The 18,976-nt window shown below is 43.1% G+C and overlaps 1 protein-coding gene across 2 annotated transcripts in view; it reads left to right on the forward strand.

The window, feature by feature from the left end:
* LOC130362823 (serine palmitoyltransferase 3-like) overlaps window positions 1-18,976 on the forward strand; it is a 65,952-nt gene that overhangs the window by 17,000 nt on the left and 29,976 nt on the right. For both annotated transcript variants that reach the window (XM_056567879.1, XM_056567878.1), the window contains exon 3: window positions 240-638. In XM_056567879.1, coding sequence (XP_056423854.1) covers window positions 603-638 — 36 coding nt within the window. In that variant the 5' untranslated portion in view covers window positions 240-602. The remainder of the gene's footprint in view (window positions 1-239; window positions 639-18,976) is intronic.

The following is an 18,976-nucleotide window of genomic DNA, read 5'->3' on the forward strand; positions in this document are numbered from 1 at the left end:
ACTGTCATTTGTCATAAAACTGAATACCCAGTGCTCAGTTCAACTTCTGCCCAATGTTCGGATGAGCCATTGTTCTTCCCTGGGTGGTACAGTTGCCGAGGCAACCCAGGGAGTCCCATGCACAAGCCCATTAGTAATACCCAGGACCTGTGCATGTACTGTCAAAATCAACTTGGAGTTTAATTGAAAATATATATATATATATATTTCTTTAAAGACTGTTCTGCTGTCTCTCCCAGGCGCAGAATGCATTCCACTTCGTCAGCTGTGCCGGCTGAATGACTACAATTACCATGATGCAATTCTTCCTGAGGCTCTCCCAGCCCTGAGCTGACGTTCCTCCCCCTCTCCCCATCCACCTCCTCATCTGAACGCCTGTTCTAAGCAGAGTCTGCAGTGTCTGTCTGCACTGTGCACAGCTGGCACTACCATCTAGAAAGTAACGTCTCCTGTCGGTGCGGTATACAGAGGCAGCTGACATCAGCTCAGGGGGTGCCTCAATCACAAGACCACAACTAGCCAAGCCCAAGAGCGATGACGACTTGTGTCAGAAGAGGGAGGGGGAGCAGGGGAATCAGCAGCAGTGAGGAGACGGCACAGTTATGAAAAGTTCCCAACTACAGAGCTGCCAGGGGATGGTGAGTATATAGTGGGATGGTGAGTATATAGTGGCTTGGAAATAGCTGGAATCTCAGGTAACTGAAGTGTATTACATAAGTGTCCACTCCGTGCAGTCTATGGGAGCTGTCAGCTACAGTTCACACAGGGAGATGAGAAATGATGGCTCTATCTGCCAACATCAGAGCTTTCCTCCTGTCAGCATACTGCCGGCCCTTATAGGGAATGAGCATTACTGAGATCCAGGACTCTGTGGTAACAGGGAGTTGGCCACATTTGGCATTAGCAGATGGAATTTGTGAACCATTCTTACAAGGTCGCATTAAACAGCTTTTATTTCTGGTGTGGTGAAAGGGTACCATATTTTTTAGTTTATTTTTTTTAATCAACTGGTGTCAGAAAGTTAAACAGATTTGTAAATGACCTCTATTAAAAAATAAAAAAAAATAAAAAAAAATCATTACCCTTCCAGTACTTATTAGCAGCTGTATGCTAACTAGGAAATTATTTTTTTTTTTCTATCTTGTCCACAGTGCTCTCTGCTGACACCACCTGTCAGTGTCAAAAACTGTCAAGAGCAGCATAGGTTTTCAATGGGGATTTTCTCCTGCTCGGGACAGTTCCTAATACGTGCATCAGGTGTCAGCAGAGAGCACTGTGGACAAGACAAAAAAGAAATTAAAAAAGAAAAGATTTTTTAATAGAAGTCCTTTACAAATCTGTTTAACTCTCTGGCACCAGTTGATTTAAAGAAAAATGTTTTCCACCAGAGTACCCCTTTAAGTCATGTTTATTTGGATAATACCATTATATATCTGACTTGGAAGGAGTCTCATGCATAGCTTCACTAACAAGAGAGGAGTGGTGAAGAGGAGTACACTGCTCAAATGCTCAAAAAAATAAAGGGAACACTTAAACAACACAATGTAACTCCAAGTCAATCACACTTCTGTGAGATCACACTGTCCACTCAGGAAACAACACTGATTGACAATCAATTTCACACGCTGTTGTACAAATGGAACAGACAACAGGTGGAAATTATAGGCAATTAGCAAGACACCCCCAATAAAGGAGTGGTTCTGCAGGTGATGACCACAGACCACTTCTTAGTTCCTTTGCTTCCTGGCTGATGTTTTGGTCACTTTTGAATGCTGGTAGTGCTTTCACTCTAGTGGTAGCATGAGACGGAGTCTATAACCCACACAAGTGGCTCAGGTAGTGCAGCTCATCCAGGATGGCACATCAATGTGAGCTGTGGCAAGAAGGTTTGCTGTGTCTGTCAGTGTAGTGTCCAGAGCATGGAGGCGCTACCAAGAGACAGGCCAGTACATCAGGAGACGTGGAGGAGGCCGTAGGAGGGCAACAACCCAGCAGCAGGATCGCTACCTCTGCCTTTGTGCAAGGAGGAGCAGGAGGAACACTGCCAGGGCCTTCAAAATGACCTCCAGCAGGCCACAAATGTGCATGTGTCCCCTCAAACGGTCAGAAATAGACTCCATGAGGGTGGTATGAGGGCCCGACATCCACAGGTGGGGGTTGTGCTTAAAGCCCAACACCGTGCAGGATGTTTGGCATTTGCCAGATAACACCAAGATTGGCAAATTCTTCACTGGTGCCCTGTGCTCTTCACAGATTAAAGCAGGTTCACACTGAGCACATGTAACAGACGTAAAAGAGTCTGGAGACGCTGTGGAGAATGTTCTGCTGCCGGCAACATCCTCCAGCATGACCGGTTTGGGGGTCGGCCAGTAATGGTGTGGGGTGGCATTTCTTTGGGGGGCCGCACAGCCCTCCATGTGCTTGCCAGAGGTAGCCTGACTACCATTAGGTACCGAGATGAGATCCTGGTGCGGTTGGCCCTCATGTGGCTGGAGTGTGTCAGCAGTTCCTGCAAGAGGAAGGCATTGATGCTATGGACTGGCCCAGCCGTTCCCCAGACCTGAATCCGATTTAGCACATCTGGGACATCATGTCTCGCTCCATCCACCAACACCACGTTGCACGACAGACTGTCCAGGAGTTGACGGATGCTTTAGTCCAGGTCTGGGAGGACATCCCTCAGGAGACCATCCGCCACCTCATCAGGAGCATGCCCAGGAGTTGTAGGGAGGTCATACGGGCACGTGGAGGCCACACACACTACTGAGCCTCATATTGACTTGTTTTAAGGACATTGGATCAGTCTTTAGTGTGGTTTTCCACTTTGATTTTGAGTGTGACTCCATATCCAGACCTCCATGGGTTGATACATTTGATTTCCATTAATTATTTTTTAATGTGTGATTTTTTTTTTTTTTGTCAGTGCATTCAACTATGTATTTTATTTTTTGAGCAGTGTGTATTACTGTCACAACAAGGCATAATAATCCACAGCAGAGGGAAACATGGATCAGGATTGTAGATCAATCCCTGCACTAACATTTATCACTACTTTTTTAATAAATCCAAATGATCTGGTGGATTTGTCACTCTTGTGGGGTATCGTCTCTGTTGATAGGGGGAGAGGTGGACTTGTCTCTAGTAGAAGATTCAGAAGCCATTTCAGTACCTGATACAACAGGCACCTTGTTAGGCAATGTAGATGGTACAGTAAGTGGAATAGAAGATGAGGCAATTACAGAACTTGGCGTGTTTACAGCAGCTGATCCATTCTTCTATGAGCTGATCTGTCCATTTGTTTTAGTTGTTTTTGTTGCACAGTACTCCTGAGATCTGGTCGAACATAAAGAGTGACCTAGAAACAAAGCTTGCTGTTTGAGTATGTGGTAGACTGATTTGCATTCCGATACAACAGGCAAACCATTGGTAGCTGGATGATTTGGTGCAGATGTAATGTGTCATATTCCATTTAGCCTAAAAGAACCTTTGGAATTGTTCATACACAATCTAGGGACCATTGTTACTGTCGAGCTGTTTAGGAAGGCCTGTTCCAGCAAAAATAGTCACCTTAGAACATCAGCTTTGTGCGCTACTGTGGTAGAGAAAAATTAAACACATCTGTCCATTTGGAATAAGCATCAACCACAACTAAAACAGTTTGTTTCCATGGAAGGTCCTGCAAAACAACATGAATTCTCTGTCATGGTACATTGCCCATTCCCAGGGATACAGTGGTGATGTTTCTGGCATGTTTTGTACCTGCTGAGAACCAATACAAGGTTGAGCTAGTTGTTCAATTTGTAGGTCGATTTCAGGCCGCCATACAAAGCCTCTAGCTACTGCTTTTACCTTTACTACTCCATATGTCTGACATGTAGATCATTCCATACTGGAGTCCCTACATTAGCCACCCTGCCCAGTGTAATCTATATGTGCTAACTTGAGACCTGTGCTTGTACCTCCATCTCTGTAGTGTAGCTAAATAAACTTAAGAATGGGGTATTTCCTGGTTTCCCTTTTTAAATCTGTTCACATTGTGCAAACAACCCATATAAAGCTGTATTATTTGAGGTTTCTTTGGGCGGTATGTCGGCTAATGGCAGCCTTGATAACCCACCAGCATTGGTGTGTAGATATGTCCTTTTAAACTCAATTTTGCATTTGTGTCCTTTAAGAATTAAAGGGGTATTCTGGGCAAAAACATTTGATCCCCTATCCAAAGGATAGGGGATAAGGTGTCTGAACGCGGGGGCCCCGCTTCTGACACCCCCCGCGATCTCCCTGTAGCATCCGCATTCTATGTGGGGACTGGGTCTCTAGTTTCGGAAACCTCCAGGTTTACAGGACTGGGGACGTGACGCCATGCCTCTCCATTCATGTCTATGGGAGGGGGCATGGTGGCTGCCACGCCCCCTCCCATAGACGTGAATGGAGGGGGCGTGGCATGACGTCACGTCCCCAGTCCCGGAAACCTGGAGGTTTCCGAAACTGGAGATTCAGCCCCCGCATAGAATGCGGATGCTACAGGGAGATTGCGGGGGGTGTTAGCAGCGGGGCCCCCGCGTTCAGACACCTTATCCCCTATCCTTTGGATAGGGGATACAATATTTTGCCCGGAATACCCCTTTAATGCCCATCTTTAGATATGTGCAGTGTCTGTTAATGGAATACCTTTTTGTGGGTTAAAAATAGGCTCCAGGGGTTGATGGTCAGTGGCAAGATACAGGTTGAACAGTTTTCCACCCCAGACAAGGCTCAGGGCCTCTCCATCAATCTGTACATATTTTTTTTCTGCAAAATTAAGAGACCGAAAAGAAAAGCTACTGGTCGATCACTTCTATTTTTCATTATATGGTACAAAACTGCACCAATACCATAGGGGGAAGCATCACAGGCTACTTTTATGGACCAGTTTGAGTATCACTAGTCTCTTTGCTTCTTTAAAATCTAGTTCACATAGTTTAGTCCATTTCCAGGGCAATGCATTTATTGGGCGATGACAGAAGCTAGGTTTGGTAAAAACTGTTTGTAGTAGCTTATAAATCCAAAAAATACCGTTGTTGTGTCACATTTTGCTGGGGCAGATGCCGCTCCAAACACCAGTCTTATATAGCAATATATAATGTGAGGAATACCTTGGAATTTTCTCCCATTTCCATGTGTTCGCAAGCTTCAGATAAATCAATTTTACCAAAATTTTCCTCCGGAGAGGTTTGTAAATATAGACTGAACTTTTGGTAGTTGATATTTGTAAAACAGGATTTACACATTAGTCTTTTATTATTGGAACAATATGAGTTGCCTATGGACTCCAGTCAACCTCGGACATAATGGCCCATATTTATCAATCAGCCTGAAACCCTAATTGTCTGTTTTTTTTCCCCATACCAACCAATCACAGCTCCGCTTTTACTTTACTAGAGCTCTTTAAGATATAAAAGCTGAGCTGTGATTGGTTGCTGTGGGAAAAAACAGACAATTAGGGTTTCAGGCTGATTGATAAATCTCCCCCCATTCTATCCAACTCATTTCCAACCTTATCACACATAGCATATTTAATAGACCTAGTCTTAGGATCTTTGGGAATGCTGTCCTCTTGTAGCACTATATGGCCTTTTAACATGTTTTAGCTTTCCAATACCATTTTGAAACACACATTCTGAATTGTACATCTTGGCAAAAAAAATGTTTTTCTAATATACTTCTTTTAAAAACATATTTCACATTTTATTAAAGATTAAAACTGCCTTTGAACCCCCCCCCCCCCCCCCCCCCCCACTAGGAGTCTCCATACCTCCTGGGACACTGCAGCATCAGGGTGTCCAAGGGTCATGGATGGTCATGGTCATGGATGGCTGATGGACAAGGCTGCAGGAGGAACACAGCCTGTAGCAACACTGCTGTAACACAGATTTACCAATCATGCGCCTCCAGCTGTTGCAAAACTACAACTCCAAGCATGCCTGGACAGTAAAAGGATGCCTGCCCATGCTAGGACTTGTAGTTTTGCAAAACTGTAGGCACACAGCTGAAGGCAACACTGCTGCAAAAAGGAGTTATCCAAACACTGTACCTCCAACTATTCCAAAACTACAAGTCAGAGCATTACAGGACTGCCTAAGGATGACACACATGAATGACATAGGAACATATAGAATAGATAGAAAATGTATGCTTTTAGTACTAAACCTTTGCACTAATTTAGGGAGATCTAAGTTATACACTCACCATATTGTCTTTGGTAGAGTACAGGCAATCTCCAATAGTTATTCCTCCTCTCTGTCTAGCATGTACAGCATAAAACCAGAGAGGAAAGGGTTACAGAGCAGGGCTGCCAGGCTCCTGAGAGCAGTGAGTCAGCAGAGTGAGGGAGAGGGAGGGGTCATCTCAATGCAGGCAAGAGAAGGACACGCCCCCACCCTCTGAGACAAGTGAAAAGACATTGAGCAGTGTTAATGTGCTATTTTTTTTGGGTAAATATATGGTGCCACAGTGGTGCCTGAATACCTGATCTCTTCGTGACACCAGGGCACCTTTAGCATATACATGGTCCGAGGTTGGATTCAGCTTCTCCTGGGCCAGACACGGGGAGTAAAGAAACACACTGAAGTCGGGTTACAGATAACTGCCTTTTACCGAGCAGGGTGCAGATGGTATTACACACACAGTACGGTGCAGAGTGGAGAGTATGCAGTGTAACCCCTTTGAAGCCCTGTTGCCTTACTGGGACTTATGGTGCTTTTCACCTAATTGAATAATACTGACTTGATATGAGACTGAAGATTTTCTAGGTCGCTAGGGTTCTGACAAGGTCCAAAGTATTTCTCTGCCAGGGCTTGAATTTCCTTTGCGGGGGATCCTTGCAGAATGGCTGGATAAGACTTGAGAATAGATTGGTTCTGGACTTCCCTCAGAGCTTCTCCACACATGGCTCACACCTTTACCACACAAGCTCAGCATAGAACTAAACTTAGACTGGGGCAACTCCTCCCCCCCATTACACTATATAGCTAGAAATTTAGGGATTCACATTGGCAGGCAGGGTCACATGGGCCTGCACTGCTCCACACTCTTAAAGGTATAACACATATAAATTACACATTACACACATTTGATAAAGTGCTTGAACATATTAACCATAGCAACCAGTCCTTTAGTGGGCCCAACACCTGTGCCGCAGGTCTGCCCGAGGAAGTCCACAGCCCACAGGACAACCTTTGGTGCTGGACACCACATATATAGGGGATTAACTTTTGCCTGCTACTTCGCTCGTGTTAAATTTGGGGTAACATAGATCTACTTTTTATGATCCTATAGTAATGAGGCCGCTCTGGGTAAAGTCTACGGGCATCCAAACAACCCGAATTCCTTCAACTTTGATCGCCGCATCTAAAGAGTTAATGCCGGACATCTGCCGGAACGGTAGCAGCCTGGACAGTTCTTAAAATGGACAGAGATGTCAGCAGAGAGCACTGTGCTTGTGATGTCAGCAGAGAGCTCTGTGTTCCAAAAAGAAAATATTTTCCTCTGTAGTATTCAGCTAATAAGTACTGGAAGGATTAAGATTTTTTAATAGAAGTAATTTACAAATCTGTTTATCTTTCTGGCACCAGTTGATTTAAAAAAAAAAAAAAAAAAAGTTTTCTCCAGAAAATATATAGGTGAAATTATTGGAATAGTTCTAATTTTGAATAAGAAAATACATTAAAACTGTAGAAAATACATCAAAACTGAACTGGCCCCAACCCACTTATGAACCTAATGAGTTCATCTGGGAAAACTCCAGCCTAATGATATGACCTGATGTCGTGATCAAACTCCACCCCCCATCTCATGGGAAACATAGGCAGCATATGCAAGGGATCAGTGATCTATTTACATACAACATGAAGAACAACTCAAGCCTGTCACATCAGCTAAAAGAGGTAAGAATAAAGCATACACAACATCTCCAGTATCCGCCTGTGGTAGACTATATACAAAAAATAAATTCCTGGAGTGCTTGTTTATAAATATTAATTTATCTTATATATATAAGCTATATGTTAGCCTGTAAAGGTGCTCACAGCAGCATCAACACTGATTCATGCAGTTTCTCTTCTCCTACAGAAGTGTTTCCCAACCAGTTTGCCTTCAGCTGTTGCAAAACTACAACCCGTCATGCTGAGAGTGGTTGTTTTGCAACAGCTGGAGGAATGCTGGTTGGGGAAAGTTTGATTAAAGTAAGCTTGTGTAGACAGGGACTGTGACTGGGCTGCAGTTCCACTGTATCTGTATCATGACCGGACATTGATAACGTTCTATCTGTAACAAGTAGGAAGGAGATGACTGCAGTGGGGTACTGCCCTAAAAATTGGGGATAAGTGGCTAATTGTGGGGGGTAAGAATGCTGACTCCTCCCGATGTCTATATCCAGTAAAAGCATCATCTTTCCCTGTGTATGAACTGTCATGTTGGCATGCGCTCCATGCATTCTCTATAGGAGAGCTAGAGATTCACCAGTGCTGTATTTGGGTATATCCAGTGCTCACATAGATAGTGGATGGATGGATAGATAGAGAGATAGATAGGTGATAGATAGATATAGCAAAATAGAAACACAGCAGCACTCAAAGTAGTATGGTGAATGGGGGCTTTATTATCACCAAAGTGTACAGCGACGTTTCGGCCACCTCACGTGGCCATCATCCTGAGTTGAGGTGGCCGAAACATTGCTGCACACTTTGGTGATAATAAAGCCACCATTCACCATACTACTTGGAGTGCTGCCGTGTTTCTATTTTACTGTATCCAGAGGAACCTGGGACCAGGGTCCAACCACAGCTTGCACCCAACCACCAATCTTTTGTGTGTTGCTCAATCTATCAATTGTCTAGATAGATAGATATGTAAAGAAGACAAATATGGGCAGCACTGGAAAAAGAGGATCTTCTGGTGCTAGCTATGTTAGACTTGGTCCCAATGTGAAAGTCCCAAAAATGTAAAAAAAAGTAAAAATAGCAGCACACAGGTACTTCGGTGAAGAAACGTGGTCTTTATTCACCCATCATCACAGGCGATGTTTCGGCTGCCTGTCACAGCCATTGTCAGGCTTGACAATGGCTGCGAGAGGCAGCTGAAACGTCGCCTCTGATGATGGGTGAATAAAGACCACGTTTTTTCACCGAAGTACCTGTGTGCTGCTATTTTTACCGCGATCGGTGATGTCCTGTATTAACCGAGGGTCCCGGCCGTTGATAGCCGCCAGGACGGACCCGATATGACGCGGGGACACCGCGTGACCCTGCGGCATATCACGGGAGCCGGCGGAGGACGTAAATATGGGCTTGGTCCTTAAAGGGGTTCTCCAGTGCTTAGACATCTTAGCCCCTATCCAAAGGATAGGGGATAAGATGCCTGATCGCGGGAGTCCCGCCGCTGGGGACCCCCGTGATCTTGCACGCGGCACCCCGTTTGTAGTCAGTCCCCGGAGCGTGTACGATGGCATGTGATGTCACGCCTCCGCCCCCGTGTGACGTCACGCTCCACCCCTCAATGCAAGCCTATGGGAGGGGGCATGACGTCACACGCCGTCGGCCCTGTGGTGGGGTGCCACGTGCAAGATCACGGGGGTCCCCAGTGGCGGGACTCCCGCGATCAGGCATCTTATCCCCTATCCTTTTGATAGGGGATAAGATGTCTAAGCACCGGAGAACCCCTTTAAGGGGTTGAGACAAATAAAACTCACAATGCACTGCATTGCGGCCACCATCTTGGAGAAAAAGCTGATCAAAGAGCAGTGCACAGAAACTGTGGAACTACTGGCCCAGAAAGCCTTCAGTAATACAATACAAAGCTATTTAATCAAAGCATTTGCAGTGGACTTACCTTAGTAACCTGCAATATTGTGTCTAGTTGCTGCATTTAAAATCCCAGCAGTGTGACTGCAGCCCATAATAACCATCATTCTACAATACAAAGCAAGTTGAACACAGCATTCTGCAGTGGGCTGACCTATATTTTAGAATAAATATGCATTTATAGCATTGAGAGTGAAAGTGATATAGGCACTTTACACCAAGTTGCCTGTATTTTCTGGGTTTAATAAAAAAAAATAAAAAAAAACATAGCAATTGTAGCTGGATTTTACAAATATAGGCATTTGTAGCATTGAGTCAAAGTTGACTGGGATTGTCTCCACCACTTGACTAGTTGGAGAGTGACAATTCCCCCTAAAAACATATGGTGGCAGAATGAGACAGCCTGAAGGTGGCAGCAGTAGCATCAGGAGTCCTGAAAGTGACCGAGTGGTGCGGTGGGTGGCAATACCAGTACCCGGTGACAAAGATGGGGGAAAAAAGGAGAACTTGGCATCAGATGTGTGGCATCAGGCGGGTGGCAGGATCAGAATAGTAGCTGAGGCGGGTAGGCAGAAGAAAACGGTCTCTTTTGTAAACATGTTAGTGTGCACAGCACAAGTAAGTATTGAGGAAAATGTAACTTTTAATAATATGCTTAGGATAAAATATATGGACCAACATTTTTTTTGTTTATTATTTAACAAAAGGAAAGGTGTGCAAAAAACACCATGTGCCACCTACACCACCAAGTATTGATGTCATGCAAAGACCTCTAAAAGGTGAAAGGGAACAACGTTTGGTCCATTGTAACCAGTGGGGATAAAAACTTCCCCTGTAAGACCCTACTCTCACATTATTAATTTCCTTCTTGGAAAGTGTTACTCGCCCTAACAAGGGCAGCCCCACACTGGAAACTCTCCCTATTTCCACCTAAAAACCCCGTGAAATGGCAATGTTTGTAGGTGGAAATAGGGTGAGGTTCCTGTGTGGGGCCGCCCATTTTAGGGCGAGTAACGATTGCCTAGAAGGGAATTAATAGTGCGAGAGTAGGGCCTTACAGGGCAAGTATTTACCCCCACAGGTTACAGTGGACCATACGCTGTTCCCTTCCACCCTTTTAGGTCTTTGCATCACATCAATACTTGATGGTGTAGGTGGCACATGGTGTTTTTTGCACACCTTTCCTTTTCTTAGGCTCCTTTCACACTATGAGCATTAATCAGTTACTAAACATCCGTTTTCTGTGTAAAAACAGATGTATAATAACAGATGAAATAACGGCTGCTAACGGCTGCATAAATATTCATCCATTAAGACCAACATCTCTCATGTACGCCGTTTTAACACCTCTGCCTACAGACTTCCACAGCCGGGACTACTACTACTCCCATCATGGAACAGACTTCTTTCCATGATGGGAGTAGTAATTCCCTGGATGCGGGAGTCTGCAGACAGCTGGGGAGGCTACATTAGTGTTTGTACTACTACCCCCATCATGGGACAGTCTGTTCCATAATGGGAGTTGAACTACAGGGACTGAAGGATTGATCGTAACGGGTCTCACTTCTGAGACCCAATGCGATCAGAAGTTATTAAGCAGGGGAGTGGGCGGCATGGTCCGCAACCCTGCGATGTATAGTGTGTTTTAACTTTCATTTTTAAATGCCCCGCGGGGAGTCCTGAATGGCCGGTGTCAAGGAGCCATTCACGGCTCCCGATGGGGTTTTTAAAATGAACAGTGTGAGTGGCAGCGGGGGCCATATGTATATTAAAAGCGCTGTGGGGGGCAAGATATATAGCACTGCAGGGGGGGCAGACATATAGCCTATATATCTAGCCCCCCAGCGCATTTACAATATGCCCCCACCAGCGCATTTATATATACCCTGGAAGCGCATTAATAAACCTGTGACCCCCACCAGCGCATATATATATATATATATATATATATATATATATATATATATATATATATATATATAATAGAAACAGCACATGCAGACAAAAGTAAAAAAAAGAAGAAATGGCGTGCACGCATGTTTTGAACCTCGGCCCACTGGTTTTTCAATCCATAGAAAAAATGCAGGCAGCACACCATGACTGAAATCCAAATAAGGTGAGTTTATTCCATGATGTGAGAGAGACTACGTTTCTCCAGCCTCACGCTGGCTTTCTCAAGTGCTTAACAGGTGACATGTATGAGGCTTTAATAAGCCAACCAATTACAAGATTCTGACATCATCAAACAGTGATTTACATATGTAAACAGTATAAAAACATTAAATAAATAAGGCATCCCGTACATCAGAATGCAGATCAAAGTCACTTCTGAGTGCACAATGTGCAAATCCTCCGTTGTGCATCACCCAATCGTGTGTTGCAATAAGTGTCCGTAAAAAAAGTGTCCATAATAAAAATATACACACAAATTACCTCCTGAGTCGCTACCACGATCTACTCCTTCCGGGATGCCGTTTTCACATGGTTACAGCCTCGCGCTGTGTAACTTCCGATTTGCAAGGTGAATCACAAAGCGTCCATGGCAACCTGTGTGTTACTGCATCCGGAGCCGTTCATGGACTTGGTTACATAGCAAAGCGTCCATAGCAACTTATGCGCATGCTCACACGTAAAAAGAGGCTTATATAGAAGTGCATAATCACCAGCCGTGCAAGCCATTGTCCTTAGCAACAGGATCCAAATAGCACATTCAAGTAAGTGGATTGCATCAATTCTTGCAATCATAAGATACATTCCATACGTAGATCATATCGGACTGGTTATATCAAGAGGAACAGCGCCGTCACCGACACATACTAAACATACATACCAGGGTGGTGACATCACGGTCCCCTGTGTATAGGGCATATAGGGAGGTGCTCAAACGGTGTACATCATGCACATGGATAACACCAGCACTGGATGGGGGATGTGTCGGTAACCAGCACCAGCTTTCATCACCCATTTTCCATACTCCCCCGCCCACACAGTTAAGGGAATAGTCTCCAATGTGCCCCCACTGTACATACAAAGATTACATGCATAACTGTGACACAGACAATGTTCCCCTTGAATGAACTCAAGTAACAATACCTCTAAGGATAAGGAAAGGATGGCTCATGTAGTAACAAGCACACTTGTAGGTTGCCATGGGTGACTCCAAAACACAATTTATTTGAAAAATGCTTTTGGCTTTTTTCTTGATTGTAGAAGGTAAATCATCATGGCAGGAATAGTGGCATGGGCGATCTCAGGTATCGATGAGATACTAGAATATAATAGAAAAAAGATTAATTAATATAATGTCACAGTATCAGATACACTAAGACATTACCGACCACATGTAGAGCTACTTCTTTTAATGCTTTATCATTTTAGGTAGAACAGTAAACTCTATGTTTATTCCATTTAGGCTTTAAACTGTTCAGTAGAAAGATCCACTCTCTCATCTGGAGCTGTATTCATTTGTAGCCACCTCTCTTAAGCAGAGAATATGGTCCACTATCAAGCACTTAAGGTCAGATTCGACGTGACCAACATCCAAAAAATGCTTGGATACTGGAAGGTCAACCCGTTTTTTCCAAATAGAGTATCTATGCTGGTTAAGCCTTGTCCTGAGATCGCACTTGGTTTCCCCAACATAGATAAGTTTACATGGACACCACAGAATGTAAACTATGTAGTCCCTCTCGCGTGTAAGGTAGAACTTGATAGGATAAGTACGTAGTGTCATAGGATGTATAAATACACTAGCTTTTTGTATATATTTACAACTTTTGCATCACCTGCAAGGGAAACAACCTTTCACTTGAGCACAAAGATATTTTTGTGTTTTATTAACGTTCCCTGAAATGTGTGATTTAAATAGGCGGTCTCTTAAATTGTGCGCACGTCGATATTACATTAATGGTGGAGATTTAAATTCTGGAATATCAGGATAGCTATTTTGGATCAGATGCCAGTGTTTTCTGACTGACTGTGCGACACTGCCTGATGTTTCGTTATATGTGGAAATAAAAGGTATGCGATTAGATTTGTCTTTTTTACCAATGGATGATGTTCCAGATGGTCTCTCTTCCTTGACTCTGTTCACATGACGGGATATTATCCTAGTGGGATAAGCCCTTTCTTGGAATTGCTTAACGATGTGATTAACAGCATGGTCAAGTTTGGTATCAGAATCTATAATTCTACTTGCTCTAAGGAGCTGACTATATGGAAGAGAGGCAATCATTGGTCTGGGATGTGCGGACTCAAATTTTAATAGGGTATTACAATCAGTGGGTTTGTGATATATATCTGTGGAGAGTTTGTTACCTACAATCATGACTTCTGTGTCCAAAAAGTGAACTTTCTGATCTGAAAAAGTCAAAGTAAATTGTAGATCAGGGTCAATGCTGTTTAGAAATGTCTTAAATTCACCTAGTTCATTGGCATCACCTTTCCAGATGAGGAAGACATCATCTATGTATCTCCACCACCCCAGGAGATTCCTGGAGTGGTGGGACACAGACGTGTTCTTCCTCGAAGTCCGCCATCATAATATTGGCGTAGGTGGGCGCCATGTTGTTGCCCATGGCAGTCCCATGCAATTGAAGATAAAAGGTCTCATTAAATGTTAAATAATTGTTCTCCAAGACAAAAGCCAATAACTCTAAAATAAAGTCAATTTGTTTTGGGGTACGGTCTGTCTTTATCAGGCCTCTACCAACCTCTCGCAACCCTCTATTATGTTGAATCGAGGTATAGAGCGAGACTATATCAAACGTGGCAATTATACAGTTGTCTGGGAGAACAATGGATGAAATTATTGAAAAAAATTGTATCTTGTAAATATGACTTTGTATTGGTAGCCAATGATCTTAACACTTTGTCGAGAAAAATTGAAACATGATTAGACAATGAACCCCTGCTGGAAACTATAGGCCTACCTGGTGGATCTATAAGGCTCTTATGTATTTTCGGCAGAAGGTACAATACAGGTGTAGTAGGAAACTCCACCAGTAGAAAATTTTTAAGTTTATTATCAATGGTATTTTCTTCCACTGCTCTATTCAAGATGCATTCTAATTGATGCATCATTGAACCCCTAGGGTCCCTATTCAGTATTTTATATACCGCCTTGTCCTCCAGTTGTCTATGTGCCTCCCTTAGATACATGCTCCGATCCATGACCACAACCCCACCACCCTTGTCGGCTGGCTTGATGATGAGGCTGTGGTCATGGATCAGTTCCTGCATAGCCAGGATCTCGTCATGTGTTAGATTTGGATGTTTTAATTGCGTTTGTTGTTGTCTAAGTCTAGAGAAATCCCTTTTGATACAGTCAGAAAATGTAAAGATAGCATGTGACTCTATTGGTGGCTGAAAATCACTGTAACCAGGAAAATCATATTGTTTGTAGGTGAACATTTCGCTCTGGGACGTACCCTGTGAAACATCATCAGGAATCGTCACAGAGCTATTGTGAAACCATACCTTTAATTTTTATCTCGTAATAAACCACACAGTGTCTAGCTCCAATTGAAACCAATCATTATATGTGTTAAGGCAGAAACTTAACCCTTTTGACAATAAGCTTAATTGTTGTTCAGATAATAAATGAGAAGAAATATTTACCACAGTCCTATTTTCTAGGGGTTCGGTTTCTTCTTTTATAGATTCTTGGCTGCACCCTTCGTGGATTTTTGTGCTCTGGTTCTTGCGGTGTGGGAAGTGTTTGCCACCTCCTCTTCTTGGCCGCCCCCGGCAGACGGCGTATCCCCTAAAAAAAGGTTGCGGTAATTTTAGCTTGTTGTTTAATTCCTTATTTGGATTTCAGTTGTGGTGTGGTGCCTGAATTTTTTCTATGGATTGAAGAACCAGTGGGCCGAGGTTCAAAACATGCGTGCACCCCATTTCTTCTTTTTTACTTTTGTCTGGATGTGCACTCCACCATAATATGAACGTTAATCCACACAACATGGATACCGCTTAAAATTTAAAAGCCTCTGATGTGTTTTCATACACCAAGACGGACGCTGACTGCGTATTGGGGAGTCTTTCTGGAGATGCTGCATTTTTACACAATCCTTCAAAAATAGACCTCCGGAGAGATTATGAAACGGAAACCAAGAAATTTCTATCAGTGCAACTTCATTTATCCACTCTTAGTGAGTATTACAAAACACGTAAGATACCAAGAGGTATGCGAGCGCAGTCTAAAATGAATGCTTTTTCAAATGATCTGGACTATCGTGTTTGCTATGAGGCTATCTCTAATAAACATGCCATGGACTTAATATTGCTTAATATTGAATTTCTCCAGAGGGATTTGTCTAATATTCAGGCTATGGTAACAGAGGTAGAAAATGCATTAAAGGCCATCCTGACTGAGGAGGAATGGGTTGAACTATCTGATAAACAAACAAACTTTCCCAGTAAGCACTGAAATCAAATTGAGGAGACAAAGAGACATAAGTGGTTTAGAGATTGTCAAGATTATGCGAATGGTCGGATTTATTCATGGGATAATCTTACTAATAAGCGAAATCCAAAACAGATGTATCCAGGTGGAGAGGAAACTGAGGATGGCTCCAAATACGCTAAAGGAATTAAACAACAAGCTAAATTACCACAACTTTTTTAGGGGATATGCCTTCTGCCGGGGGCGGCCAAGAAGAGAAGGTCGCAAACACTTACCACACCGCAAGAACCAGAGCACAAAAATCCACGAAGGGTGCAACAGCCAAGAATCTATACAAGAAGAAACTGAACCCCTAGAAAATAGGACTGTGGTAAATATTTCTTCTCATTTATTATCTGAACAACAATTAAGCTTATTGTCAAAAGGGTTAAGTTTCTGCCCTAACACATATAATGATTGGTTTCAGTTGGAGCTAGACACTGTGTGGTGTATTACGAAATAAAAATTAAAGGTATGGTTTCACAATCGCTCTGTGATGATTCCTGATGATGTTTCACAGGGTACGTCCCAGAGCAAAATGTTCACCTACGAACAATATGATTTTCCTGGTTACAGTGATTTTCAGGAACCAATAGAGTCACATGTTATCTCTACATTCTCTGGCTGTATCAAAAGGGATTTCTCTAGACTTAGACAACAACAAACGCAATTAAAACATCCAAATCTAACACATGACGAGATCCTGGCTATGCAGGAACTGATCCATGACCACAACCTCATCATCAAGCCAGCCAAAAAGGGTGGTGGGGTTATGTTCATGGATCGGAGCATGTATCTAAGGGAGGCACATAGACAACTGGAGGACAAGGCAGTATATAAAATACTGAATAGGGACCCTAGGGGTTCAATGATGCATCAATTAGAATGCATCTTGAATAGAGCAGTGGAAGAAAATACCATTGATAATAAACTTAAAAATGTTCTACTGGTTGACCTATAGTTTCCGGCAGGGGTTCATTGTCTAATCATGTTTCAATTTTTCTCGACAAAGTGTTAGATCGTTGGCTACCAATACAAAGTCATATTTACAAGATACCATTAATTTTTTGTCAATCATTTCATCCATTGTTCTCCCAGACAACTGTATAATTGCCACGTTTTTTATAGTCTCGCTCTATACCTCGATTCAACATAATAGAGGGTTGCGAGCGGTTGGTAGAGGCCTGAGAAAGACTGACCTTACCCCGAAACAAATTTACTTTATTTTAGAGTTATTGACTTTTGTCTTGGAGAACAGTTATTTTAAATTTAATGCGACCTTTTATCTTCAATTGCGTGGGACTGCCATGGGCAGCAACATGGCGCCCACCTACGCCAATATTGTGATGGCAGACTTCGAGGAAGAACACGTCTGTGTCCCACCACTCCAGGAATCTCCTGGGGGTGGTGGAGATACATAGATGAGGTCTTCCTCATCTGAAAAGGTGATGCCAATGAATTAGGTGAATTTAAAACATAGCATTGAATTCTAAACAGCATTGATCCTTATCTACAATTTACTTTGACTTTTTCAGATCAGAAAGTTCACTTTTTGAACACAGAAGTCATGATTGTAGGTAAATAAAACTCTCCACAGATATGTACTACAAACCCACTAATTGTAATACCCTATTAAAATTTGAGTCCGCACATCCCAGACCAATGATTGCCTCTCTTCCATATAGTCAGCTCCTTAGAGCAAGTAGAATTATCGATTTTGATACCAAATTTGACCATGCTGTTAAGCACATTGTTAAGCAATTCCAAGAAATGGGTTATCCCACTAGGATAATATCCCGTCATGTGAACAGAGTCAAGGAAGAGAGACCATCTAGAACATCATCCATTGGTAAAAAAGACAAATCTAATCGATTACCTTTTTATTTCCACATATAACGAAACATCAGGCAGTGTCGCACAGTCAATCAGAAAACACTGGCATCTGATCCAAAATAGCTATCCTGATATTTAAATCTCCACCATTAATGTCATATCGATGTGCACGCAATTTAAGAGACCGCCTAGTTAAATAAGACATTTCAGGGAATGTTAATAAAACACAAAAATATCTGTCTGTTCAAGTGAAAGGTTGTTTCCCTTGCAGGTTATGCATAAGTTGTAAATATATCCAAAAAGGTAGTGTATTTATACATCCTATGACACCACGTACTTATCCTATAAAGTTCTACCTTACATGTGAGAGTGACTACATAGTTTACATTCTGTGGTGTCCATGTAAACTTATCTATGTTGGGGAAACCAAGTGCATTCTCAGGACAAGGCTTAACCAGCATAGATACTCTATTCAGAAAAAACGGGTTGACCTTCCAGTATCCAAGCATTTTTTGGATGCTGGACATGTCGAATCTGGTTCTCCGGTGCTTAGACATCTTATCCCCTATCCAAAGGATAGGGGATAAGATGCCTGATCGCGGGAGTCCCGCCGCTGGGGACCCCCGTGATCCTGCACGCGGCACCTCGTTTGTAATCAGTCCCCGGAGCGTGTTCGCTCCGGGACTGATTACCGGTGACTACAGGGCGGGCGGCATGTGACGTCACGCCCCCGTGTGATGTTACGCTCTGCCCCTCAATGCAAGCCTACGGGAGGGGGCGTGATAGCTGTCACACCGTATGGTGAAAACCTGATGGAACCGTACGCACATACAGTTCTGTACGGTTCCCATTGACTCCC

This window comes from Hyla sarda, chromosome 3 (assembly GCF_029499605.1).
Source record: "Hyla sarda isolate aHylSar1 chromosome 3, aHylSar1.hap1, whole genome shotgun sequence".
Lineage (NCBI taxonomy): Eukaryota > Metazoa > Chordata > Amphibia > Anura > Hylidae > Hyla > Hyla sarda.